This window comes from Oncorhynchus keta, chromosome 4, assembly GCF_023373465.1.
Source record: "Oncorhynchus keta strain PuntledgeMale-10-30-2019 chromosome 4, Oket_V2, whole genome shotgun sequence".
Lineage (NCBI taxonomy): Eukaryota > Metazoa > Chordata > Actinopteri > Salmoniformes > Salmonidae > Oncorhynchus > Oncorhynchus keta.
This window is the reverse complement of record NC_068424.1, coordinates 16,384,002-16,410,038: the sequence shown is the minus strand read 5'-3', so window position 1 is coordinate 16,410,038 and position 26,037 is coordinate 16,384,002. Positions and strand designations below refer to the sequence as shown.

General features: G+C 44.0%; 2 protein-coding genes across 4 annotated transcripts in view; one reads left to right on the top strand and one right to left on the bottom strand.

Annotated features, from left to right (window-relative positions):
- On the bottom strand, positions 1-14,787 carry LOC118375624 (lipase member H-like). 2 transcript variants are annotated; one of them, XM_052501985.1, is made up of 12 exons: positions 14,631-14,787; positions 10,923-11,230; positions 3,794-3,899; positions 3,355-3,637; positions 2,995-3,103; positions 2,809-2,910; positions 2,629-2,718; positions 2,393-2,560; positions 2,158-2,247; positions 1,079-1,187; positions 820-993; positions 1-738 (listed from the first exon to the last, which is right to left on the bottom strand). In XM_052501985.1, exons 2-12 carry the CDS (start codon positions 11,068-11,070, stop codon positions 654-656), a joined length of 1,464 nt encoding a protein of 487 aa, XP_052357945.1. In that variant the 5' UTR covers positions 11,071-11,230; positions 14,631-14,787; the 3' UTR covers positions 1-653. The 2 variants fall into 2 exon arrangements, with proteins under 2 accessions (XP_052357945.1, XP_052357956.1); XM_052501996.1 differs by lacking the exons at positions 10,923-11,230; positions 14,631-14,787 and adding an exon at positions 7,017-7,210.
- Positions 14,788-21,339: 6,552 nt separating this feature from the next.
- cip2a (cellular inhibitor of PP2A) overlaps positions 21,340-26,037 on the top strand; it is an 18,272-nt gene continuing 13,574 nt past the window's right edge. For both annotated transcript variants that reach the window (XM_052501947.1, XM_052501944.1), the window contains exons 1-4: positions 21,340-21,506; positions 21,864-21,966; positions 24,327-24,474; positions 24,604-24,716. In XM_052501947.1, the coding sequence (XP_052357907.1) occupies positions 21,865-21,966; positions 24,327-24,474; positions 24,604-24,716 (363 nt within the window). In that variant the 5' untranslated portion in view covers positions 21,340-21,506; position 21,864. The remainder of the gene's footprint in view (positions 21,507-21,863; positions 21,967-24,326; positions 24,475-24,603; positions 24,717-26,037) is intronic.

Sequence of the window (26,037 nt, the reverse complement as noted above, 5' to 3'; positions counted from 1 at the left end):
ACATGGTGTATTTATTTCAAACAATGTAGGTAGAAACACAAAGTCTTTACAAAAATAAGATTACACCACTGTTCCAAATATCATTTATAAAAACATTTCCACTTTTAATACAACTTCATTGTTTCAAGTTCTTTTAGCTGCTCAGTTAAGTCAGCGCTGCAATACACATGGACAAGACACTGACACAAACCAGGAGCTCCAATGAAGAGTTACAACATCATATGACTGGTTATAGCAGGTTATGAATGCCCTCTGACTGCATTAAAATACAATTGTAATAGCAACACCATCAACCTTCATTATGGCACAGAAATAGAGAGCAGTGAAAGAGAGAGGGAAAACTCCCAACAACCCCCCTGATCAGCAACCTCATTATTCAGCTCTTCAGTTATCTCTGTATGGTCCACCAGTGTTCTGTTGTGTTTTCCAACCAAGATGACCCCTAATCCACACTATAATCAGATGTCATAGAACTGGAGAGCTGCAAGAAACACGGTGTCGGCTTCACCTAGTCTTCACTGTCTATGCCAACGCATGTGATCCTGCAGCCTGGCTAGACTATACAAAGGCAGAAGCAGAGTGGGGGGCGATGTCAACTGTTTGCCCTTGTGGTTCATCTGGGTGAGTGGCTGGGGAGGCCCTCTGGTGGTGGCTCAGAGACGAGGGTCGCAGGGCAGAGGGCGGAACGCCACCTCAATATTCTCCTCCATGATGATGTCATAGCGACACATCAGTGGCCTGGAGGGAGGAGGAGGGAGTATATGGGGAATGTAGAAAAGAGGGGGAAAAGTGTGTAACTCAGGTGTGTGGTGGTCTCACCTGTCGGGTTGCTCCAGGGGGGCGAGGCGGATGCGGATTAGTCGGATTTTGTAGCGAGGGCCTATCACGTTTCTGGTAGCAATGCTGAGGGATATCTTCTGGATGGGCTGAAGGTCCTCATCAAACTGGACCAACAGACGGGTGGAGGTGTACTGCTCAAACCTGAACAGCTTACTTTGGAGGAGAGAGGGGGTGAGAGGGATAGATAGAGGTCTTACTGCAACAAATGTGTGTGTGCGCGTAAGCGTGCGAGACTGACTGGTCAATGCGTGCCTCAGTGAAGTTCCTGCCCCTGTGGAGTCTGAGGATGAGGACTCCCCAGCGAGGGTACCGGTTCCATGTCACCATGTCCACCATGTAGCTGACCTCTATATATATATACATACACACACATACTGTGTTATATATACACACACATGCACAACGTGTCACACACAATCTTTAAGAACTCATTGCTTCAGAAGCATTATGTTCACTATATATACAAAAGTATGTGGACACCCCTTCAAATGAGTGGATTTGACTATTTCAGCCACACCCGCTGCTGACAGGTGTATGACATCGAGCAAACAGCCATGCGATCAATCTCTATTGACAAACATTGGCAGTAGAATGACCTTACTGAAGAGCTCAGTGACCTTCAACGTGACACCGTCATAGGATGCCACATTTCCAACAAGTCAGTTCATCAAATTTCTGCCCTGCTAGAGCTGCCCTAGTCAACTGTAGGTGATGTTATTGTGAAGTGGAAACGTCTAGGAGCAACAACGGCTCAGTCGTGAAGTGGTAGACCACACAAGCTCACAGAAAGGGAAGCGCATAGTGTGTAAAAATCATCTGTCCTTGACTGCAACACTCACTACCAAGTTCCAAACTGCCTCTGGAAGCAACGTCAGCACAATAACTGTTTGTCAGGAGATTCATGAAATGGGTTTCCATGGCCCAGCAGCCGCACACAAGCCTAAGATCACCATGCGCAAGGCCAAGCGTTGGACGGAGTGGTGTAAACCTCACCGCCATTGGGACTCTGGACCAGTGGAAACGCATTCTCTGGAATGATGAATCACGTTCACCATCTGGCAGTCCGACGGACGAATCTGGGTTTGGCCAATGCCGGGAGAATGCTACCTGTCCGAATGCATAGTGCCAACTGTAAAGTTTGGTGGAGGAGGAATAATGGCCTGGGGTTGTTTTTCATGATTATAGCAGTAAAGGGGAAACCAACTATGTTAATGCCCATGATTTTGGAATGAGATATTCAACAAGCAGTTGTCCACACACTTTTGGTAATGTAGTGTATGTTACTCACTAATAGATAGTCAGGGGTGTTGAACTTACTTTTATAGGGCAACGTGGCAGTGGTGGTGAAGTATACCTTGGTCTGACCCAATCGCAGCAGAATATCCCTCCACCTGCTGACGTCATAACCTGGGGCGGTAACCATGGATACAACTTTAGGACTGTTGGTATGGCAACCAAAAACACTTGATCAATGATTTGTTGACAAGCATCTCTTTCCTTGTTTACGGATTCAGTGAGATTCTGGGTTGACCAGTGGGAAGGCGGTCCTCACCTAGCATAGGGCAGGGTGCGGGCTTAAAAGCCTCACACTGAAGGCACTGGCCATCCAGGAAGTCACTGTAGGAGGAGCAGGGGTAGGCTGTGAGACTGCAGGTTCGGTTGAGAGCACACAGGTACAGGAACACAGAGCGCTGGTGGTCACACATGAAATATGACCTCCCTACAAAAGACAGAAGCGGTGAGTTATTACAGTGTTATTACATGTGTGTGTGTGTGTGTTAGACTCACCTGAGAAGATGGTCTTGGGGCAGCCTGGCTGGTCAGATCCTCCGTTGGCGTAGTAGTCAATATGACCATGTTGACCTCTGAGACCAAACGCTGCATGAACAAATAGGAAGACAAAAATACACATCAAGAGACTCCCTCGCCACACACACACACGCACACTCACAGCATGTCAGTACTTACAGTTTATGTCAGTGTGTAGTACATCTACAAACATGGCGTCTGAAGGGTCAAGTCTCTCCTCAGGTGTCGCTCCAGTGAACATGGGCCCTGCTGGGTCCAGACCTGGACAACAATGAATCAATTAATGATCCAATTAATGAATTAATCAAATAATAGCTTCAAAGGGCACAGACTCTCTTATCCTACCTGTGATGCGGCCGATCTTGCCCTTCAGGTTTGCTCCTACGAACCCAGCCAGGTGAGCTCCCAGACTCGACCCGATCAGGTGGACCGAACTCAGAGGCGCTCCCTCTGCCTACACACACACACACACACACACACACACACACACACACACACACACACACACACACACACACACACACACACACACACACACACACACACACACACACACACACACACACACACACACACACACACACACACACAGAACATTAAGCAACATTGACCAAAGACTCATAGAACAACTGAAGATTCTCAGCAAATGAGCAACACTCCACAACCCCCCACCCCCACCATCCACCCGTCCCTCAAGCCACACACCTGCATGTTGAGTATGAAGCCGGTGAGGTTGTTGGCAGCCTGTCGTGTGTTGGTCACAGCAGTGAAGTAGTTGAGGTTAGCAGCTCCTCTGTTCCAGTCCACTACCAGGATGTTCATGTCCTCTTGCTCAGACAGCAGCTGGACGACGTGGTCCACCCAGAACGGAGGGGGCCTGGTGGGCCGGTAGCCGTGGATGACGAAAGCCGTGGGCAGGGAGAGGTTGAAGAGTGGCTGGGAGGACAGCTGGTGGTGGTTCAACTCTCTGCCGCAGCGTAGGTTATACCTGAAGGAGGGAGAAAGGAGAAGACTTTATTCAGAAAATGTCATGACTTTTTATCCAACAGCTTACACACACACACACACACACACACACACACACACACACACACACACACACACACACACACACACACACACATACTCTCTCTCTCTAACCTACTTGGTGTAGAGCAGCAGCTTAATGTTCAGGGTGGTCCCGAGGAAGCTCTCATGGAAGTCCAGGTCTGTAAAGTCATCACACAGTGCACCTACACCACTATCCTGGCCTGGGGAGAGAAGGGGGAGGAGGGGTGTGTGTGTGTCAGAGGAGGCTGGTTGGAGGAGAGATAGGAGGACAGGCTCATTGTAATGGCTGGAATGGAATTCATGGAAAGGAGTCAAACGTGATTTCTATGTTTGATGTGTTTGATACCGTTCCATTTATTCCATCCCAGCCATTACTATGAGCCTGTGCTCTCCTCCTGTGCTCAGCCTCCTCTGCTGTGTGTGTGTGTGTGTTCATTGATACGCTGCTAGCCCTAGGTCAGGGTCAGGTCATTCTCTGCTCTTACTGTGAACCCCAACTTCTTTCATTTTGCATTTAAACATGATCAGGCAGCTGGTGAATACTCCAACCTCTTCAACCTCAGTAGGCTGAAGGAATGTGGCTTGACTACGAAAACACTAAACTTTTACAGATGCACAATCGAGAGCATTGTCATGACCTGGTCCTTTCTGGGTATAGATTGTGGCTTCTCACTCTCTCATACACCCAGGTTCTGTTATCTCAGGTTGTAAATTCCTGGTGGAGACTCTCTTCCCCTGGCCATGCAGAGAGAGACCACAGAGTGAACAAAGAATTTCACATGGCCAAACTCCTAATTCCCCAAAATGTGAAAATGAAACTATATGTCCACTTGTGAGAATTTGGGAAGAGTTCATGGACACTTAAGGGACAGTTATGTTGAGTGTGTTTCATTTGGTGACCTCACGAAGGACAGGAAACACACATAACTATGTCTCTGAATGTGTACATTTCTCAGTTATGGTGTTTGCATCTAATTCTTGTATAACAACCCGGGCACTTTTCTCGCATTGGCTATCTGAGATCGACTATTGTTATTCACATACTGTAGGTATATTCTTTGAGATTTTATCATTTTGTCTCTCTTTACTTTGATTCTTCGCAGGAGATATTCTAAAACAAGGAAGTGGCACATGGGGCATTTTAACCAATCAGGTTGCCGGAAAGGGCCTTTAAATGCCAGTAACCAATTGGATAATAATAATAATAATAATATATGCCATTTAGCAGACGCTTTTATCCAAAGCGACTTACAGTCATGTGTGCATACATTCTACGTATGGGTGGTCCCGGGAATCGAACCCACTACCCTGGCGTTACAAGCGCCATGCTCTACCAACTGAGCTACAGAAGGACCACTTGGATGTCAGGAAATTACACATTTTTCAGCACGATGCACAATGTCTACAAAGGATGTAGCCATGTATGGACTAGCTAACGATATGCTCTGGAAAACAAGCGTTTGAATGATATACGACTCAACATGGAGAGTTTTAAAAATAGCGGTTGAAGTTCTACATGAAACATGCTATGAAGAACGACATTTATGGTAGCTGGATTTGACGGGGTTGGGATAAAATTATATAAAAGTATTTATATGTATTATTGCCGATTTATTTGTACATTTTATGAACGTTATAGTTGCAAAATATCCCACAATCTGAAAATGGACAGATGGAAGCAAAATCCCAATTTTGGCCTGTGGCGCCTGGCCTTAAAGTATTTTTACTTAAGTACTATGCACCACTGGTGTTAGCATGTAGGCTAGAATTCAGCTTCATGTCTCGTGACTTTAGCATTGATCCATGCTCTGCGATCCTCTACTGCAGCTCTCAATCGGATCATATTGCTATTAAAAAAAGCATCTCATTCCGTCACAGCTTCCTCCCGCCTCCTCCTCTATGCAAGACGTAATTAGTGATAATGGGTGTCTGTCACACAGAGGGGTGGAGCAGGGGTCTGTGGCCCCACATCTCATTCTCCACAATCACCCTCTTTGCTCTCAAACACAGAACTGGAGCAGATAGGGAAGTTCCAGGCTGTTCTTTTACCTCTGGCCCCTCTCTCTGTCGGTGGGGGCGTGCGCGCACACACACACACACACACACACACACACACACACACACACACACACACACACACACACACACACACACACACACACACACACACACACACACACACACACACACACACACACACACACACACACACACACACACACACACACACACACTCTAATTCCTCCACTTAGGGATTTTTTGGGGAAGAGGAGGAACAAAAATGGCAGTTATTTGAATCTGTTCTGTAGGGAGTGTAGAGACATGTCTGTTCTGTAGGAAGTGTAGAGACATGTCTGTTCTGTAGGGAGTGTAGAGACATGTCTGTTCTGGAGGGAGTGTAGAGACATGTCTGTTCTGTAGGGAGTGTAGAGACATGTCTGTTCTGGAGGGAGTGTAGAGACATGCCTGTTCTGTAGGGAGTGTAGAGACATGTCTGTTCTGGAGGGAGTGTAGAGACATGTCTGTTCTGTAGGGAGTGTAGAGACATGTCTGTTCTGGAGGGAGTGTAGAGACATGTCTGTTCTGTAGGGAGTGTAGAGACATGTCTGTTCTGGAGGGAGTGTAGAGACATGTCTGTTCTGTAGGGAGTGTAGAGACATGTCTGTTCTGGAGGGAGTGTAGAGACATGCCTGTTCTGTAGGGAGTGTAGAGACATGTCTGTTCTGTAGGGAGTGTAGAGACATGTCTGTTCTGGAGGGAGTGTAGAGACATGTCTGTTCTGTAGGGAGTGTAGAGACATGTCTGTTCTGTAGGGAGTGTAGAGACATGTCTGTTCTGGAGGGAGTGTAGAGACATGTCTGTTCTGTAGGGAGTGTAGAGACATGTCTGTTCTGTAGGGAGTTTAGAATGACATGTCTGCTAACAGATATGAGACAGAAAACAACAAATATCACTCTCTTTATCTCTCTCTCTGTAAACTGAACTCTTGGGAAAAAAAGGTGCTATCTAGAACCAAAAAGGGTTATTTGGCTGTCCCCATAGGAGAACCCTTTGAAGAACCCTTTTTCATTCCAAGTAGAACCCTTTTTGAGTGTCATGTAGAAGCCTTTCCAGAGAGAGTTCTACATTGAACCCAAAAGTGTTCTACCTGAAACCAAAAAGGGGTATCCTATGGGGATAGCTGAAGAACCATTTTGGAACCCTTTTTTCTAAGAGTGTGTCCTGGGTTAGACCTGGGTTAGGGGGATAGAGAGGAGACCTCACACGGCTAGTTCAACATACACACACCACTGAGGTTACAGAAAAAGGAGTCTTACCTTTGCAAAGCGTTAGGAAGCCTATCAGACCAAAGAGTTGCCAGAGTAACATCCTACAACCAAAGACAGAGGGAAAGAAGGAGGGAGAGAAGACCGGACAATACTAGAGCGAGCCTTGTCTGAGAGAGGAAAGACTGGGAGCTCGTAGTAAAACAGAGATTGAAGCGGGAGAGAGAGAGAGAGGGAGGAAGGGAGAGAGAGAGAGAGGGAGGAAGGGAGAGAGAGAGAGCAGACAAGAGCTCACTGACAGTGACAAGAGCAGAAAGAGAGAGAGAGTGAGTGAGATGTAGTCGTTGAGGTGACTAGGTGGGTTGGTCTCTGGGTTACCCAGTGAAACACACACTGCCAACACTGAACACACCACTGACCTACACTGAAAAACACCACAGATGTTCACACCTCACTGACTTTCACACCTCAATGACCTACACTGAACACCCCACAGATCTACACACCCCACAGATCTACACACCCCAACTGACCTACACAACCCACTGACCTATTCACCCCAACTGACCTATACACCCCAACTGACCTATACACCCCAACTGACCTATACACCCCACAGATCTACACACCCCAACTGACCTATACACCCCAACTGACCTATACACCCCAACTGACCTATACACCCCAACTGACCTATACACCCCAACTGACCTATACACCCCACAGATCTACACACCCCAACTGACCTATACACCCCACTGACCTATACACCCCAACTGACCTATACACCCCAACTGACCTACACACCCCACTGAGCTACACACCACTGAGCTACACACCACTGACCTATACACCCCAACTGACCTACACACCACTGAGCTACACACCACTGAGCTACACCCCAACTGACCTACACACCACTGAGCTACACACCACTGAGCTACACCCCAACTGAGCTACACACCACTGAGCTACACACCACTGAGCTACACACCACTGAGCTACACACCACTGTGCTACACACCACTGAGCTACACACCACTGAGCTACACACCACTGAGCTACACACCACTGAGCTACACACCACTGAGCTACACACCACTGTGCTACACACCACTGAGCTACACACCACTGAGCTACACACCACTGAGCTACACACCACTGAGCTACACACCACTGTGCTACACACCACTGAGCTACACACCACTGAGCTACACACCACTGAGCTACACACCACTGAGCTACACACCACTGAGCTACACACCACTGAGCTACACACCTCACTTCAGACAGAGGAGAATGATAGATGAAAGAAGAGAGAGAAAGTATTATTCATGTATTTCTTTATTCCTACTTGATCCTATACTTTTGTGTCTTTGATAAGATTTAGTGCCAATTAACACATTATTGTACTGCAAGGGGGAGAAGAAAGGCACAAGACATGCCACTGATTATAATTACCCTCCCTTTCCTCTGTTTACAATGAGTCACAATGGCTGCGTTTAGACAGGAAGCCCAATTGTGATCTTTTTTACACTAATTGGTCTTTTGACCAATCACATCAGATATTTTCACATCCAATCTTTTTCAGAGCTGATCTGTTTGGTCAAAATACCAATTAGTTAAACAAATATCAGAATTAGACTACCTGTATAAAAGCATTCCTATGCGCCTCAGTCTTTCTCTATCTCTTGTTCCTTCCTTGCCTCTCCTTTACTCTCTATTTCCTCCATCCCTCTCTCCTCTGCTTCCCCCTCTATACTCGGTCCTCTCCATCCTACTCTCTGCCAATATGTACTCAATACCATCAGTCCCTACTCTCCCAAACATGTGAGGACCAGGGGGCTTAGCTGGCCAGGCCAGCCCAGGCAGGAGTGCTCTCTGTGGGGCAACTGTGTTCTGATGGGAGCCTCTCCTTCTGGAGCGCTACATCTGCAAGGATATTAATAGCATCAGAGATGTGGACACACTAACCAGCCCTGCCCTGCCTATACCCAGCACTGACACTAGTCACTGACTAAATGTAGAGTATGGATTTAAATACATGTCATTTACAGGCAGAGTACAGGGCAGGAGCTTCAAAGGCATCAAAAGTAACTAATCATAAGCTGCCCAACCCTAGTAGGGGTGTGTGCCCATTTCCCTGGTTACCTCCTAATGTGCCATGCAGTAGGGCAAGTATACTTCTACATTTATAATGTACAGTGCATTCGTAAGTATTCAGACCCCTTCCCCTTTTCCACATTTTGATATGGGAGTGCTTTGGGACAGGGGTGGGGCCCACGGCAGCACACGCTGCTCGTTGAGAAGAGTAAGAACGATATGTGCTTTCACGTCAGAGTCTCCAAAAGTCTCCGATAACACCAGAAAAAGTCGCTAGATTTGTCGCTAGTTGCTTTTTTGAAAATTTGTCGCCAGAGAGTTCTGAATGCTCCCTAAATATAGTGACAGTTAGTTGGCAACACTAGTTCTATGGAGAGGCACTAACCCGCCTTTTCTACAAAGCGTCAAGAGATGCCTAGTAACTAACAGAAGGGTATAGTTTGACACGTGGCTCCAGACAGTTTTTCCAGGTTTTCCGTGACTCCTTTGTCCATTTGTTACCCATAGGTAAGCAGTTCATAGATTGCACGACATAAAACACAGTCTTGACTTTTTTAAGAAAACCCATATTGATGAAAACATGCTTATTTTATAATATACATAATTTAAAACGGCCAAGTTCTATTCACAATGGTATTCAGTTTAGTAAGAGACAGACATTCCGTAAATACTAGGAATAGATTGTCCACCATCTATGCGTAATCCAGACAGAAAAGAGAAATAGGCAAAATAACATTTCGATTTAGAGCAATAAAGAAATTGAATAAATTAACTGAGCAAACTAGAAACCTTTCAAAATATAAATTTAAACATTATTTTAAAACAATTTAAATATAGTATATAGAAATGTTGCCTGTGCCATTCCGTTTTTTTTTAATCCTGAAAAATTCACCAGTCCTCAACGATGACAAGCATACCCATAACATGATTGAAAATATGGAGAGTGGTACGCAAAAATATGTTGTATTGGATTTGCCCCAAACACAAGTTTGTATTTAGGACAAAAAGCGAATTGCTTTGCTACGGTTTTTGCAGTATTACTTTAGTGCCTTGTGTGAGGTTCTGTGTTATGCAACATAGCTGACTTGAGACATTGTCAACAGTTTCAGGGCCATGGGCCTTTCCCGTGATGGAAAAATACAGAATAACAAAAAAAACAGGAACTGTGCAATGAGTTGCGGGGGACACATACAGAACGTAGTGTAGAGAACAAACGGTCTTTTGTTAGATAACAGGAGCCAGGTGTGTGATAAATGTATCGAGAGTATGAGCGCATAGATATTCTACACAGCTACAACGCCTGACTGCTGAAGTGCCTAGGGGCTGGGACCAGTTCGTGCGCCAACAATCAACGATAGGCTGAGTGAGTTTAAACCATGCCCAGTCTCTACTCTGACAGGCCAGCTCAGAAGCAGGAACTACTTATAATATTATTATAATAACTTTGTCAGGAACAAGCCAGTTCTCTGTTTGCCCTGCGAGATGTGACAGAGAGCCCGTATATACGAAATCCACATTTAGCACTTATTGCTTAGCTAACAAAAAGTACATAGTATATAATCGGTGACTCAGTGTCATACTTGTTCTGATACCAGATCCGAATTGACACAACCCTTTACACTTGTTGCAAACAGGATGCAGCGGTTTCCTTCCTCTCTGGCAACTGAGTTAGGAAGAACGTCTGTATCTTTGTAGTGACTGGGTGTATTGATACACCATCCAAAGTGTAATTAATAACTTCACTATGTTCAAAGGGATATTCAGTGTCCAAGTCAAGCACTGGTTCTGACTAGTGTTCCCTAAAGCACCAAACCACCCCACAATATTTAAAAGAACAAGGAGTGTAATACTTACTAGACACACAGAAACACAGAAACATGGCTGCTTGGATGGTTTTGCTGTCTCTGATGAGGTAAGCTCTGTTCTTCCCGTTCTTCGCCAGCAGATCCTCACACTCCAATTTACTGATTGTCCCGTGGTACACCGCTAGAGCCAACGCCATGGTAACTACCCCAACAGGAGGTCAACAACCTGCTTCTTCACTCCTCTCTTCTTGTTGTAGGATGCTTCTTCTCCTCCTTTCTTCTCTTTCTCTCCTCTCCGCTTGTCCTCTCCTCTCCCTGTGTTCTCTCTCTCCTCACCCCAGACCTTGAAACTTCACCCTGCAGGTTTTACATTTTTAAAAATTGTATTTACTAGGCAAGTCAGTTAAGAACAAATTTTCATTTACAATGACGGCCTACCCCGTCCAAACCTGGACGACGCTGGGCCGATTGTGTGCCGCCCTATGGGACTCCCAATCACGGCCGGATGCGATACAGCCTGGATTCAAACCAGGGACTGTTGTGACACCTCTTGCAAGGAGATGCAGTGCCTTAAACCGCTGCCCCACTCGGGAGCCCAAGAGCATGTACATCCTGCAGGTACACGCTCTGTGTGTTTCTTACTTATTGTTGGTTTAGGGCTTGTAAGTAAGCATTTCACAACAGGGTCTACTACACCTGTTGTATTCAGCGCATGTGACAAATACATTTTGATGTGTTTCTGATGGTCTCTGTGTGTGTCTGTCTGTTTCTGAATGTCTGTGTGTCTATGTGTCTGTCTGTTTCTGATGGTCTGTGTGTGTGTGTGTCTGTGTCTTTTTGATGGTCTGTGTTTGTGTCTTCTTGTTTCTGATGGTCTCTGTGTGTGTGTGTGTGTGTGTGTGTGTGTGTGTGTGTGTGTGTGTGTGTGTGTGTGTGTGTGTGTGTGTGTGTGTGTGTGTGTGTGTGTGTGATGGTCTGTGTGTGTGTGTGTGTGTTTTTGATGGTCTGTGTGTGTGTTTCTGATGGTCTGTGTGTGTGTTTCTGATGGTCTGTGTGTGTGTTTCTGATGGTCTGTGTGTGTGTGTTTCTGATGGTCTGTGTGTGTGTCTGTGTGTTTCTGATGGTCTGTGTGTGTGTGTTTGATGGCCTGTGTGTGTGTGTGTTTTTGATGGTCTGTGTGTGTGTTTCTGATGGTCTGTGTGTGTGTTTCTGATGGTCTGTCTGTGTGTTTTTGATGTCCTGTGTGTGTGTGTTTCTGATGGTCTGTGCGTGTGTCTGTGTGTTTCTGATGGTCTGTGAGTGTGTGTTTGATGGCCTGTGTGTGAGTTTCTGATGGTTTGTGTGTGCATGTGTAGACAACAACTGGTGTAGAGGAGAAGTTCTTTAAGACATTAGAGGAGCTGGTCCACCATTATAAGTGTCGAGGGCAGGGATTGGTCCAGCACCTATGCCACTTAGTGTAAGTCGCTCTGGATAAGAGCTTCTGCTAAATGACTTAAATGTAAATGTAAATGTAGTCAAGAGAAAGACTCTGCTTCAACTCCCTGACCCCAATATCATTGAAGAGGTGCCTGATTATGAGAGTAGGTGACACACCTTGACACACACACAGTTTGTCTGTCCATCTGTTAGTTTTGTTCCATCTCTCAGTGTTCCGAGACCTTCATCAGAGCTGCTCAGACATACCGTCCAGACAGTTCACTATCCTTTATAACCTTCTCACCTGTGTCCTCTCACTCTCTCTCACATCTAGTTGTGGATGCATCAGACTATGTCCAGGTCCTGCCCTTCTGATTCAGCAGCACACTCTGAACCCTGACCCCTGGCCTGTGACATAATCTATTAGCCTGTGAGAGTTTGAGTGTGGTGCCATCAGATCGGGCTGTGCTTAGTCGTCATGATGTTTTCTGTTCTGTGTGCCAGGGGTACTGAGGTTGTCAGAGAAAATAGTGTTTGTCTGTTTGTTGAAGTGGAAGTTTACGTCAATGACACATCAGAGAGGGGAATTGGGGACTAGGCCTGTGTCTGTGACTCAGTGTGTGAATCCTTCCCCCTCTCTCCATGATCTAAACTGGCCCACCACCAACAGTGAGGTTTTCCCCCTCTCTGTAGGCTGGGTGTGTCACATTACCCAGTGCTGGTAGAGTTGTTTTATTCATAATGGTTTGGGGTAGTAAGGAGTAATGGCATTCATACCTGACATAACAATGTTTATTTTTCTCTACACTCTATAGAAACATCCCATATAATTTATGGCTCATTCATCTCATGATTATGTTTTAGTCACTATGGCATTCTAAATACATAAAATCCATAAAATCCCTGTGTATTCCCTGCTCTCTCCTTGGCTTCGCTGCATTCTAGATTCCATAACTAGTACAAGGCACACACGCCTAATAAAAGTAACGACAGCTGACACAGTTAACGATATCATAGCTACGCAGGCACACATCCATGACTGAATTCTCAGACCGAATGCAGGTTTAGGTTATCTATTTAGCTAGCTTAGACGTGTGGCTTTGGTAGCCATCTAGCTAACGTTACTAGCTATCCAGCCATCTAGCTAAGCAGCCATCTATCTAACCAAAGAAGCAACACTCACGTGGGCCAAAGTGGTGTATAGAATGAATGACTGACCTTAATTAGACTATACCCTGAATTTGGTTTGAGTATTCTAGCAAATATTTGTATAACTAACCCTCATTGTTCTATCTGTGATTCTAGTTTGCGAATGTTAACGTTAGCTAGCTACTATAGATGGCCATGCTCGCTAATGTTAGCTATTAGCTAGCTGTTAGCTAGCTAGCTAGCTAGGTAACATTAGCTAACTGCTGTAGCTAGCTAAGTTACCCTTGTAGCTAACGTTAGCTATTTGTTAGAGTAACATTAAAAAACATTTGGTGTCGAATTGCCAAATGTTTATGGGTTTATTCAACTGTGGTGATAAAAAAAATTGGAATTTAGCCGCTTCAAGTACCTACCTTTGTATGTCCATTCTGTCAAACTGAGCTAAAATGATTAGCTAGCTAGCTAATGGTAGCTACGCTTTGAGAATGGTACCAAGCCTGGCTTGGTTAAAAAAAAACAGGCTGTAACGATCGATTGCTAGGTAATAATGAATATTTGGCTTGGAACTAGCTAATGATAAATGATAAGAAGGATATGTCAGTCTAAATGGTTGACTTAGGCCAAATATGAATTTCAAAACCATGTTACTTACCTGGATGCAAAGACTACTCCTGTCAGCGTCAGCCTGAGTCAAATACGAGGAAGAAAATATAAATGGCGGCAAAATCTAAATTTAAACTGCTAATTTGTGGGTGGGTTCACATTTACTCTAGAAATACTAATGAACACTATTCAAATTAACTCTTTGTTTTACCTTTGACTCTAGTGGTCACAATCAGTCACTTAATTTCAAAAATAGTTAAAGCTACCCTTTTCGAGTCAAATAATAGTAACTCTGCTGTAATGACTCTCCATAATATTCTGTGTACACACAAACACCACTGGGCACACACTGGTTAAATTAACGTTGTTTCCCATGTCATTTCAATGAACCAATGTGGAATAGATTGACGTCTATGCCCAGGGTGACAGCACATGCATGCACACGTTTGACTGGGATACTCAGTCTGGGTTACACACACACCCACACTAACACCCACCGCCATTTGTTTTTGACACACTACGGTTTTCACACCTCTCTGCAAGGTCCCTGCCGTAGATAGTGTGTTTCACTTTCAGCCAGCCTTACCTGCATCAAAGGAAAGAAGGCCCTGCAAAATTCAATATGGACTATGAGTATGTGTAATAATTGCCAAGCCGATGTAAACTTGTGTTTTTCATCCCCCATTTGCATTTCTCTTGTGATGCGGTTCACAGCAGCACTGACAGATGTGTTGACTTGACAACTGAGTTTTGAATGATCCTTCCCACCTTTGGTTCAATGCTAACTGAACACCTGGCTAGCCAGTAACTAGCTAACACCAGACATAGATGAAGACCTAGCTAGCCAGAAACTAGCTAACACCAGACACAGATGAAGACCTAGCTAGCCAGAAACTAGCTAACACCAGACACAGATGAAGACCTAGCTAGCCAGAAACTAGCTAACACCAGACACAGATGAAGACCTAGCTAGCCAGAAACTAGCTAACACCAGACACAGATGAAGACCTAGCTAGCCAGAAACTAGCTAACACCAGACACAGATGAAGACCTAGCTAGCCAGAAACTAGCTAACACCAGACACAGATGAAGACCTAGCTAGCCAGAAACTAGCTAACACCAGACACAGATGAAGACCTAGCTAGCCAGAAACTAGCTAACACCAGACATAGATGAAGACCTAGCTAGCCAGAAACTAGCTAACACCAGACATAGATGAAGACCTAGCTAGCCAGAAACTAGCTAACACCAGACACAGATGAACACCTGGCTAGCCAGAAACTAGCTAACACCAGACACAGATGAAAGGGGAAACATATAAGTACTATATTTGCTGACACCCTACAGTAAAACACCTTCTCTGATGTTGGGTACAAGGCGGTACGTATTAAAATGAGAGTTAAGGTGATGTCACCTTGTCCACTTAATAATGAATCCAAGTGTTTGACATGGGGGAGGGGACCAGTAACTTTATAATCAAGCTTTATCAATGTAGAAGCAAAAGTAATTTTCCATCAGTTTTCCTTCAAATGTCATCGAATTTCATGATAACATGATTTTGATTGTTCATGACATTTAAAGATGCTTTCCTGTAAATGGTTTTTGAATGCCTGATGCTTGTCAGGCTGAACATACAGCTGTACTGAGAATAGAAACAGAAGGCAAAAGGCTGCTAGGGTGCTAGTTTCCACACACACTCACACACACACACACACACACACACACACACACACACACACACACACACACACACACACACACACACACACACACACACACACACACACACACACACACACACACACACACACACACACACTGGCTGTGTCTGAAAGGCATAGTATATCTTGTGTACATTCATCCCATGGACATATGCAGAGATTGCAATTTAAATTATTGCTATAGTGTTATTTGGAGTTCTGATATCTGTGCAAGCCATGAAGTGCATGCTGTGTACTAATCATACTTCATACTATTTAGAACAAACTGTTTAGTATAAATGTATGCAGTAAGCAACACATATCAACATATTAGGCTCACCCATACTGAGAATGCATCACTTAATACACAATTGCTTTGTTGCCCGCCATTCCTTCCGTTTAGTACAGATTGTCCTCTTATCTAATTATCAGATGTCAAACTCACATGGATCTGAAAATATGCTTTTTCCCTTCAATAGTTTGCAGTGAATTCTACAAGATGAAAAGTAAAAATTAGTATGACATCCTAGCATTTAAAGAATAGGCCTACTTAGTTATAGACATTTCACATCTATATTTTCACAAAGCCAATCAGCCTACTATTTAGCTAGAACACAAGTACAGGTATTCCGACATGGCGACACACACACACACACACACACACACACACACACACACTTGGGTCGCCTGACTTTGTCTGAAAGTAGGGGTGCAAAGTAATTAACATGAAACATTTTGAGTACTCTAATGAAAAATTATATATATTTTTTTAGACCACAAGGCCCCCAAAAAATATGTGTGTATTTATTATTTAGCAAATATTTGTCCTACTTTTGAACTCTGCATTGTTGGGAATGGCTTCCTAAATAAGCATTTCACTGTAAAGTCTACACTTGTTGTATTTGGCGTATGTGACCAATAACATTGGATTATTGGTCACTTGATCTAGTCCTATATTCCAACAGTGTGCAACAATGCTTAATTTATCATAACCATTACAGATAACAAAACATTATTGCTAAATTGCTCCATATACACTGAGTATACAAAACATTAAGGACACCTGCTCTTTCAATGACATAGACTCACCAGGTGAATCCAGATGAAAGATATGAACCCTCATTGTTATCACTTGTTAAATCCACTTCAATCAGTGTAGATGAAGGAGAGGAGACAGGTTAAAGAAGGATTTTTAAGACAAGTGAGACATGGATTGTGTATGTGTGCCATTCAGAGGGTGAATGGGCAAGACAAAATATTTAGGTGCCTTTGAACAGTTTATACTCAGTGTTAATTCAGTCAATAAAAAAACAAGTGCCATTTAGGATTGATTTATTGAAACCGTGATATCAACTGGTTATATTATATCGCGGAACACGATCATGAAAAAGGCAGTAACCTCAGCAGCATCTGCCTTTTCAATACACAGACATTCGATTGAGTTTATTCTACTTGTTCTTTTGAATTTTCAAAATGGACAATTCCACATTGTACACTGCATGGTGATGAATTACGGCCTCAACACATTTTTGGTGTGAATAGGTCTAGGCTGATTCTGATAAAAGTACGCTCTTTGTCTTTATAATTAGCATATTTTCAGTGTGGAACCTGCCTATATTTAGGGGAGTTAAAGGCTAACCAATTCTAAATGGTACTAGCCGTTTGCAAAGTAGCACAAGCGGAAAATAGACTTGACTCAATTATTCCAAAACTGCAGGTCTTTGTTGGAACACATATAACCCTACTTCAATCAACCAGCCCATTTGGAAGTTGTGTTAAAACTGTTGTCATTTGGCAAGGAATGTAGCTTGTGTATTCCATCAGTTAGATATGTTTTTATAGGTATGTATTTCTGGAGACCCTTGTGTAGGAGCTTGTGTGTAGACTCAGGACAGGTGTATAGATGGAGCGGTCAGAACGCAATTGAGTGAGTGAGACAAGAAGGGGAAAGGGAATTTAGGGAGAAGAACTCCTTGATGCTTGGCTTATAGCTCCATATAGCTCCGTGTTGACATGACTGGTTGACGGTAGGTGGGGTCGGTACATCCTGTATAAAGACAAACTTACTTCCTTGACATCTTCCTTGCCAGCTCATATGGGAGTTAATGGAAATAATATAGACATAATAGCAAAAAAAGCTTTGTAAAATAATATGGTGGCTAAACAGGTACAGTTAGGTAGAGGGGAAATTAAAACATGGGTTAGGAAAAATGGGTTAGATATCTGGCAGAGACAATGGGATGAAAGTAGTAAGGGCAGACATTGTTATAGTAGTATGTAATGGGAACAGAAGGGAGGAAGTTATGTTGTGTAGTATGAGATTAGGGCATACAGGATTGAGAGGTTGTTTGACAGGGTCAGAGAGGTTGGATGGGAATGGGGATTGGGTGGTATTACATTTACATTTAAGTCATTTAGCAGACGCTCTTATCCAGAGCGATTTACAAATTGTATTTTGGGTGGAGGTGATGGGTTTGTAGGGAATTGTTGTATTTTGTTCTAAATTCTGCAGGTGTAGAAGCACGGTGGCTAGGAAAAACTCCCTAGAAAGGCCAAAACCTAGGAAGAAACCTAGAGAGGAACCAGGCTATGTGGGGTGGCCAGTCCTCTTCTGGCTGTGCCGGGTGGAGATTATAACAGAACATGGCCAAGATGTTCAAATGTTCATAAATGACCAGCATGGTCCAATAATAATAAGGCAGAACAGTTGAAACTGGAGCAGCAGCATGGCCAGGTGGACTGGGGACATCAAGGAGTCATCATGTCAGGTAGTCCTGAGGCATGGTCCTAGGGCTCAGGTCCTCCGAGAGAGAGAAAGAAAGAGAGAATTAGAGAGAGCACACTTAAATTCACACAGGACACCGAATAGGACAGGACAAGTACTCCAGATATAACAAACTGACCCTAGCCCCCCGACACATAAACTACTGCAGCACAAATACTGGAGGCTGAGACAGGAGGGGTCAGGAGACACTGTGGCCCCATCCGAGGACACCCCCGGACAGGGCCAAACAGGAAGGATATAACCCCACCCACTTTGCCAAAGCACAGCCCCCACACCACTAGGGGGATATCTTCAACCACCAACTTACCATCCTGAGACAAGGCTGAGTATAGCCCACAAAGATCTCTGCCACGGCACAACCCAAGGGGGGGGGGTTAGGGTTAGGGGGGCGCCAACCCAGACAGGATGATCACATCAGTGACTCAACCCACTCAGGTGACGCACCCCTCCCAGGGACGGTATGAGAGAGCCCCAGTTAGCCAGTGACTCAGGCCCTGTAATAAGGTTAGAGGTAGAGAGTCCCAGTGGAAAGAGGGGAACCGGCCAGGCAGAGAAAGCAAGGGCGGTTCGTTGCTCCAGAGCCTTTCTGTTCACCTTCCCACTCCTGGGCCAGACTACACTCAATCATATGACCCACTGAAGAGATGAGTCTTCAGTAAAGACTTAAAGGTTGAGACCGAGTTTGCATCTCTGACATGGGTAGGCAGACCGTTCCATAAAAATTGAGCTCTATAGGAGAAAGCCCTGCCTCCAGCTGTTTGCTTAGAAATTGTAGGGACAATTGGGGGGCCTGCGTCGTGTGACCGTAGTGTACGTGTAGGTATGTACGGCAGGACCAAATCAGAGAGATAGGTAGGAGCAATCCCATCTAATGCTTTGTAGGTTAGCAGTAAAACTGTGTAGGGAGGCTAGCACTGGAGTAATATGATAAAATTGTTGGGTTCTAGTCAGGATTCTAGCAGCCGTATTTAGCACTAACTGAATTTTATTTAGTGCTTTATCCGGGTAGCCGGAAAGTAGAGCATTGCAGTAGTCTAACCTAGAAGTGACAAAAGCATGTATTAATTTAGGGTCTAGGGTATTGCACAATCTTAAATTGAGTTCTTTAGTTAGGTGGTTAACTGATTTTTGTCCTCTGGCGTCCATGGGTAGACAGAGGGAATCTGGAAGGACATCAAGGAATCTTTGTGTTAACTGTGAATTTATAGCACGACTTTTGATGTTCCTTGGTTGGGGTCTGAGCAGATTATTTGTTGCAATTGCAAACGTAATAAAATGGTGGTCCGATAGTCCAGGATTATGAGGAAAAACATTAAGATCCACAACATTTATTTCATGGGACAAAAATAATCACTAGTTAACTACACATGGTTGATGATATTACTAGTTTAACTAGCTTGTCCTGCGTTGCATATAATCAAAGCGGTGCCTGTTAATTTACCATCAAATCACAGCCTACTTCGCTAAACGGGTGATGATTTAACAAAAGCACATTCGCGAAAAAAGCACAATCGTTGCACAAATGTACCTAACCATGAACATCAATGCCTTTCTTAAAATCAATACACAGAAGTATATATATTTTAAACCTGCCTATTTAGTTAAAATAAATGCATATTAGCAGGCAATATTAACTAGGGAAATTGTGTCACTTCTATTGCGTTCAGTGCAAGCAGAGTCAGGGTTTATACTGTAGCGACCCGCACAGACAGCTGTGTGTTATGTGTTAGGCTAGGAGGTGGTTGTGTTGTACTGACCAGTACCCGGTGTTCGCGGGGTCCGACCTGCCAATCAACCTGCTATCTGCCAATCACGGGAATGCCTGGAATGTTCTGATGCCGGGCATCCTGGTGGTTGGCGGAGTGGCGTGGAGGGGGGTTGGGCAGGGGGGTGGAGCATTGGAAGTTAAGCCCAGGTTCAGCCTTTGTTCTCTCTCTCTTACGTCTGGGTTTCACAAGAGAAGGTCACGATTGGCTTGTGGGTTATCTGTCATCTATTTGGCGTGTGCTACGGCCCAAACAGTAGCCTGTGTAAAGTTGGTGTAATAAACCGTCAATTCGTAAACTCAAGCCTCTGTCTGGACAATTGTTAATTTATGATCTAGTCAGGTCATTACAATACACTAGTTTGGGCTGCCTGGCTCGTTGTGAACTGTGTGAAGACCATTTCTTCCTAACAAAGACCATAATTAATTTGCCAGAATTTTACATAATTATGACATAACATTGAAGGTTGTGCAATGTAACAGCAATATTTGTATTTTACCTTTATTTAGCTAACGTGGCAATTGTTTTCTCTCACAATTTTTTTTCAAGAATGATAGCAGCCTACCCAAGAAATAACAAATATTGATAACCATCTAGATGTCACCTTTATACATAGCCTACTACTCAATGGGAGGGCATGGAAGGCGACACTGTGACAGTGCCCTGAGCTCCTGCTTGACAAGAACTACTGGCAACACATGGGAAGTAGCTACCAAGTAGCCAATTTCAGGGTAACAGTCAAAGTAAGCACATGCATACAACGCATGAAGCAACAGTACACCCATAATGAATACTTTTAATAAAAAATAATAAATCATCAGTTTTATAAGTGAAATGTACAATTATTTGTGTAAAACTAACTGTGATATGCGACTCAAACTCATCCTCTGGTTTCAAAACGAATTCCAAACTCTCGCGATATGGTAGCTCAAATATGTACGGTAGTTGCGTGGTTAGAAACGGAAGACAAAAAACACCGCTCAATCAAAACCGTCTAAACCTATAGCAGAGCGCTTTCGACACACCTACTAATTTCCACACGCCCACTACTTTCCTTTCGACCAACACACTCACTTGCCCATACTCCGGTCGCCATATTGGAATGCAGATACCCCCTTCAGTATCTCATTGGCTGTTCCGCTGTTCGAAGTGGAAAGCGGGAGGAAGTGGAAGAGGTACGACAAGGCTTGACAGAAGAGGACAGAAATAATGTATGTATTTATTTCTTTTTTAAATGAAATTGGTGTTTATGTTATTGATGTATATTTCATAAAGTTACGTGAATAGTGATAATCAATGCCGTTATCATTTGCCACATCTAAACATTAGTCGGGGATCATAACAATAGTTAGCCTTGGTAGCAAGCTAGTTAGCATGAACTGTTTTCCTTTGCTAACAAGTTGTCAAACCAAAGCCTTATCAGCTGTAGTTCAGCCATTTTTAAAAGTGTAACTATCTATACTGTTTGACTAAGCTTCCCAGGAAACGCTCCAAACAACGCCTGTAGCTGATAAACAGTGTCATACAGATGAACTGCTACTGAGCTCAAAAGGGCTGTTGTGTTGCAGAATGGACGTAACGACGTGTCTGAAGTCTCTCCTGCTGGCCATCCACCAGTACAGAGACAACAGGACGGCCCATAACGCTGCCCAGCTGCAGAAACAAGTGGAGGTCAGTTTCAACATGTCTACTTTGTGAGATATATCAACGTGACACTGAGCACGGTTACATGCACACAATACGAGTTGGGAGTGAACGTTATTTATAATCAGGGTTACAGAAAATTGGACCACTGAAATGAAAATGGATGGGCCTCCCTTCAGCAAAATACATTTGACCTAAACTCTCCCTGAATGCTTGAAAAAAGCAAGGGACCCTCCCCTATACCCCCCAAAATAATTAAAATATTAAAATATAACGTAGATAACAGAGAACTTGTCCACCGTTTACCCTCACTTCTTGGACAGACCAGAGCCTTAGATATGCAGTTTTAGAAACTGTTATTCATCCTGTAAGCATTACATGGCAACACAGGAATTTTGATAGTGCACAGGTCTGCCGGGCCAGAAGGTTGTGGGTTTGCAGACCACTTTGGACAAGAGTAGGGGTTGGAATGATCTCCTTTAGTGTAGAAACATTGCATGAATCTATCATCGTATTTGCAGGTCAGGAAAAAAATAGCCTAAAAATGTCATGCAGCTCTACATCATTTTACATATTAGCAGAATCTATTTCTATAACTTTTTAAATTACCAAAATTACAGTCTAAGAATGCCCAGGGAGATAGATATGTGTTGTTCTTGTCATATTTTTCCAATGCCAAATCGATGTATCTTGTTTGCAACGAAACTGTCCCTGTTTGCAAATAATAAAACCTGAGACGTCATTAGGAATCTGAGCATGGTACTTTCGAAAGTTAGGCCTACCTTTCCATCCCAGCCAGAGTAGGCCTACCTTTCCATCCCAGCCAGAGTAGGCCTACCTTTCCATCCCAGCCAGAGTAGGCCTACCTTTCCATCCCAGCCAGAGTAGGCCTACCTTTCCATCCCAGCCAGAGTAGGCCTACCTTTCCATCCCAGCCAGAGTAGGCCTACCTTTCCATCCCAGCCAGAGTAGGCCTACCTTTCCATCCCAGCCAGAGTAGGCCTACCTTTCCATCCCAGCCAGAGTAGGCCTACCTTTCCATCCCAGCCAGAGTAGTCCTACCTTTCCATCCCAGCCAGAGTAGGCCTACCTTTCCATCCCAGCCAGAGTAGGCCTACCTTTCCATCCCAGCCAGAGTAGGCCTACTGACGCAGAAAAATGGAAGCTTTAACTGCTTATCTCTCAACGAGAGAAGGTCACAAGTGTTTCCCTAAAAGCTGTCTTGGTTGAAACATTTTCTATTGTACAGAAAGTGAATAGCTCAATCAATTGATTGCTTGTAAAGTATATATTTTTGTCTCCTCAGCTACAGAAAGTTGTAGCTCAGCCTATGAATGTCAAAGAAACAAAACAATGATATCACTATATGCATCGCAGTCATGTTTTTCTAGGGTGTTTTACTGCTTGTTTCAAGCATAAAGTATTTGCGGACCAAAGCGCTGTTATAGATCACTTTATATAATCGGATCCGTTTTAGTTTTCTTCCAAATCTTAAGCTTACAAGGGGTAGGCCTGTGCTTTTTTGCCATTTAGTTTAATGAAAGGTAGGAATATAGCATATCCCCTCATTTCGAGTCTTGGTTTTAACAGCCCTTCCACTGACACATAGGTAGGTTATTTAAAGAGTGCATGGTTGGTGAAGGAATTGACAGTTAAATCTATGCATATAGCAGCCTATAGCCTAATTTTTGTCTGTCGAACAGGTAGGCATGCCTCTTGTTTCTTAAATAGGAAGAAATAGGCTTCAACACAAAGCCCTCTTGTTAGTAAAGTCAAACTAAAATGAAGACTGTTGATTGTGCCAAAGCTGCTGCTTCAAGTTGCTTCAAATACGCAGCTAAAATTCAAATTAAGCTGTTTACATGTCTTGCCATAATCGGTTTATTACCAAATTGTAGCATCCGCTACAAGACCATGGTGCTTGCCTACGGAGCTGTGAGGGGAACGGCACCTCAGTACCTCCAGGCTCTGATCAGGCCCTACACCCAAACAAGGGCACTGCGTTCATCCACCGCTGGCCTGCTCGGCTCCCTACCACTGAGGAAGTACAGTTCCCGCTCAGCCCAGACAAAACTGTTCGCTGCTCTGGCTCCCCAATGGTGGAACAAACTCCCTCACGACGCCAGGACAGCGGAGTCAATCACCACCTTCCGGAGACACCTGAAACCCCACCTCTTTAAGGAATACCTAGGATAGGATAAAGTAATCCTTCTCACCCCCCTTAAAAGATTTAGATGCACTATTGTAAAGTGGCTGTTCCACTGGATGTCATAAGGTGAATGCACCAATTTGTAAGTCGCTCTGGATAAGAGCGTCTGCTAAATGACTTAAATGTAAATGTAAATTATTAGTGTGTAAATGTGTGTGTGTGTGTTGTGTGTGTGTAGGAGCTGTCAGGAATGCAGTGTGTTCGTCTGCTGTCGTCGGGCCAGGTCCTCCCCAGTGAGTGTGTCTGTGGATTTGTGGAGTTGGCAGGAGACCCTAACACTAGCCCCGCACTCACCGGAACCATAATCTCTCTACTGGCCCAACTAGGTACACACACAAATTCCCAACACATTTCAGTCATACTATTTTTGTCAACAGCCGACAATGTTTCTCTCACTCCAAAATAATACAAAACCAATTGAACTTGTGTTGGTGTGTGTGTGTTCTCTACCCCAGTCTGTGATGATGAGAGCAGAGATGTTCTCCAGAGCAGTTATAACCTGACCAGCACTCTGGCCTCCATCATCCACTGCCACAGCTCCACCCCCAGGGAGCCGCTGGTACTACAAGTAAGGACAGAACTCTCCATATTGCCTGACAATCAGACTGGGATACCTCTGGTTCACAGTCTAACATTAATGTCATACGTTTGTTTGGAAGTGCGTTCAGATTCCTATCTCCTGAACCATGTAAACACGCGCATGAGCTCGGCAAGTATGCATGCGTCACGTTAATGTATTTTCATCTTGTGGGCATGCTTCACGTGATAGAAATCTGAACCCAGTACCAGCACTTTGGAATATTTACCCATTTATACTTTCCTGTGGATATATTGTGAGACATTCCTACCTGAAAAAGGACCAACCACACGGACAACTGGTAAAGTAACATTTTATTCAGCATTCTGGCTTGTAGAGGTCGTGAGAGAACTCTCCTGCTCCAAACACAAATTTCTCCCCGATGTAGAATTATATGAAATCAACGTCTGGTCTTCAGGCTACTCACCAGAATGAAATGATGAAACTTAACCAGGGGTCATGAACTCTGGTCTTGGAGAATTACGGCGCTACACAAAGCCACAGCTCTGGTGGGAAACATGGCTGTAGAATGTGATGTTCAACTACTACTGTAGTAACTCTGTGTGTCTCAGTGTCTAAAGGTGCTACAGACTCACATATAACTGCTGTAGTAACTCTGTCTCATTGTTTAAACCCTGTTTGGGATAGGGGGCAGCATTTTCACGTTTGGATGAAAAGCGTGCCCAGAGTAAACTGCCTGCCTGTAAACTGCCTGCTACTCAGTCCCAGTTGCTAATATATGCATATATTAATATATGCATATAGATTTGGATATAAAACACTCTGAAGTTTCTAAAAACTGTTTGAATGATGTCTGTGAGTATAACAGAACTCATATGGCAGGCAAAAACCTGAGAAAAATCCAACCAGGAAGTGGGAAATCTGAGGTTTGTAGTCTTTCAAAGCTTGGCCTATCGAAAACACAGTGCCTATGGGGTCAAATTGCACTTCCTAAGGCTTCCATTAGATGTCAACTGTCTTTAGAAACTTGTTTGAGGCTTCTACTGTAAAGGAGGGGCTCATAAGGGCTCTTTGAGTCAGTAGTCTGGCAGAGTGCCACAAGCTCGTGATGCTTGTTCACGTGAAAGTAGCTCTCGTTCCATTGCTTTTCTACAGACAAAGGAATTCTCCGGTTGGAACATTTTTGAAGATTTATGTTAAAAACATCCTAAAGATTGATTCTATACATCATTTGACATGTTTCTACCGACTGTAACAGAACTTTGGACAGAACGTTTGGACTTTGTCTGGACCTAGTGCTCGTACCTCATGAAGATGGATTACTGGGCTGAACGCGCTAACAACAAGGAGG

Bases quoted from the DNA above. Each gene is read 5' to 3' on its own strand.
- LOC118375624 (XM_052501985.1), bottom strand. From the start codon at position 11,070: ATGGCGTTGGCTCTAGCGGTGTACCACGGGACAATCAGTAAATTGGAG. The intron at 2,561-2,628 runs GTGAGTCTAACA...TGTCTTTTGTAG, and splicing joins CCCCAAGACCATCTTCTCAG to GGAGGTCATATTTCATGTGT. The intron at 994-1,078 runs GTCAGTCTCGCA...TCTCCTCCAAAG, and splicing joins ACTGAGGCACGCATTGACCA to TAAGCTGTTCAGGTTTGAGC.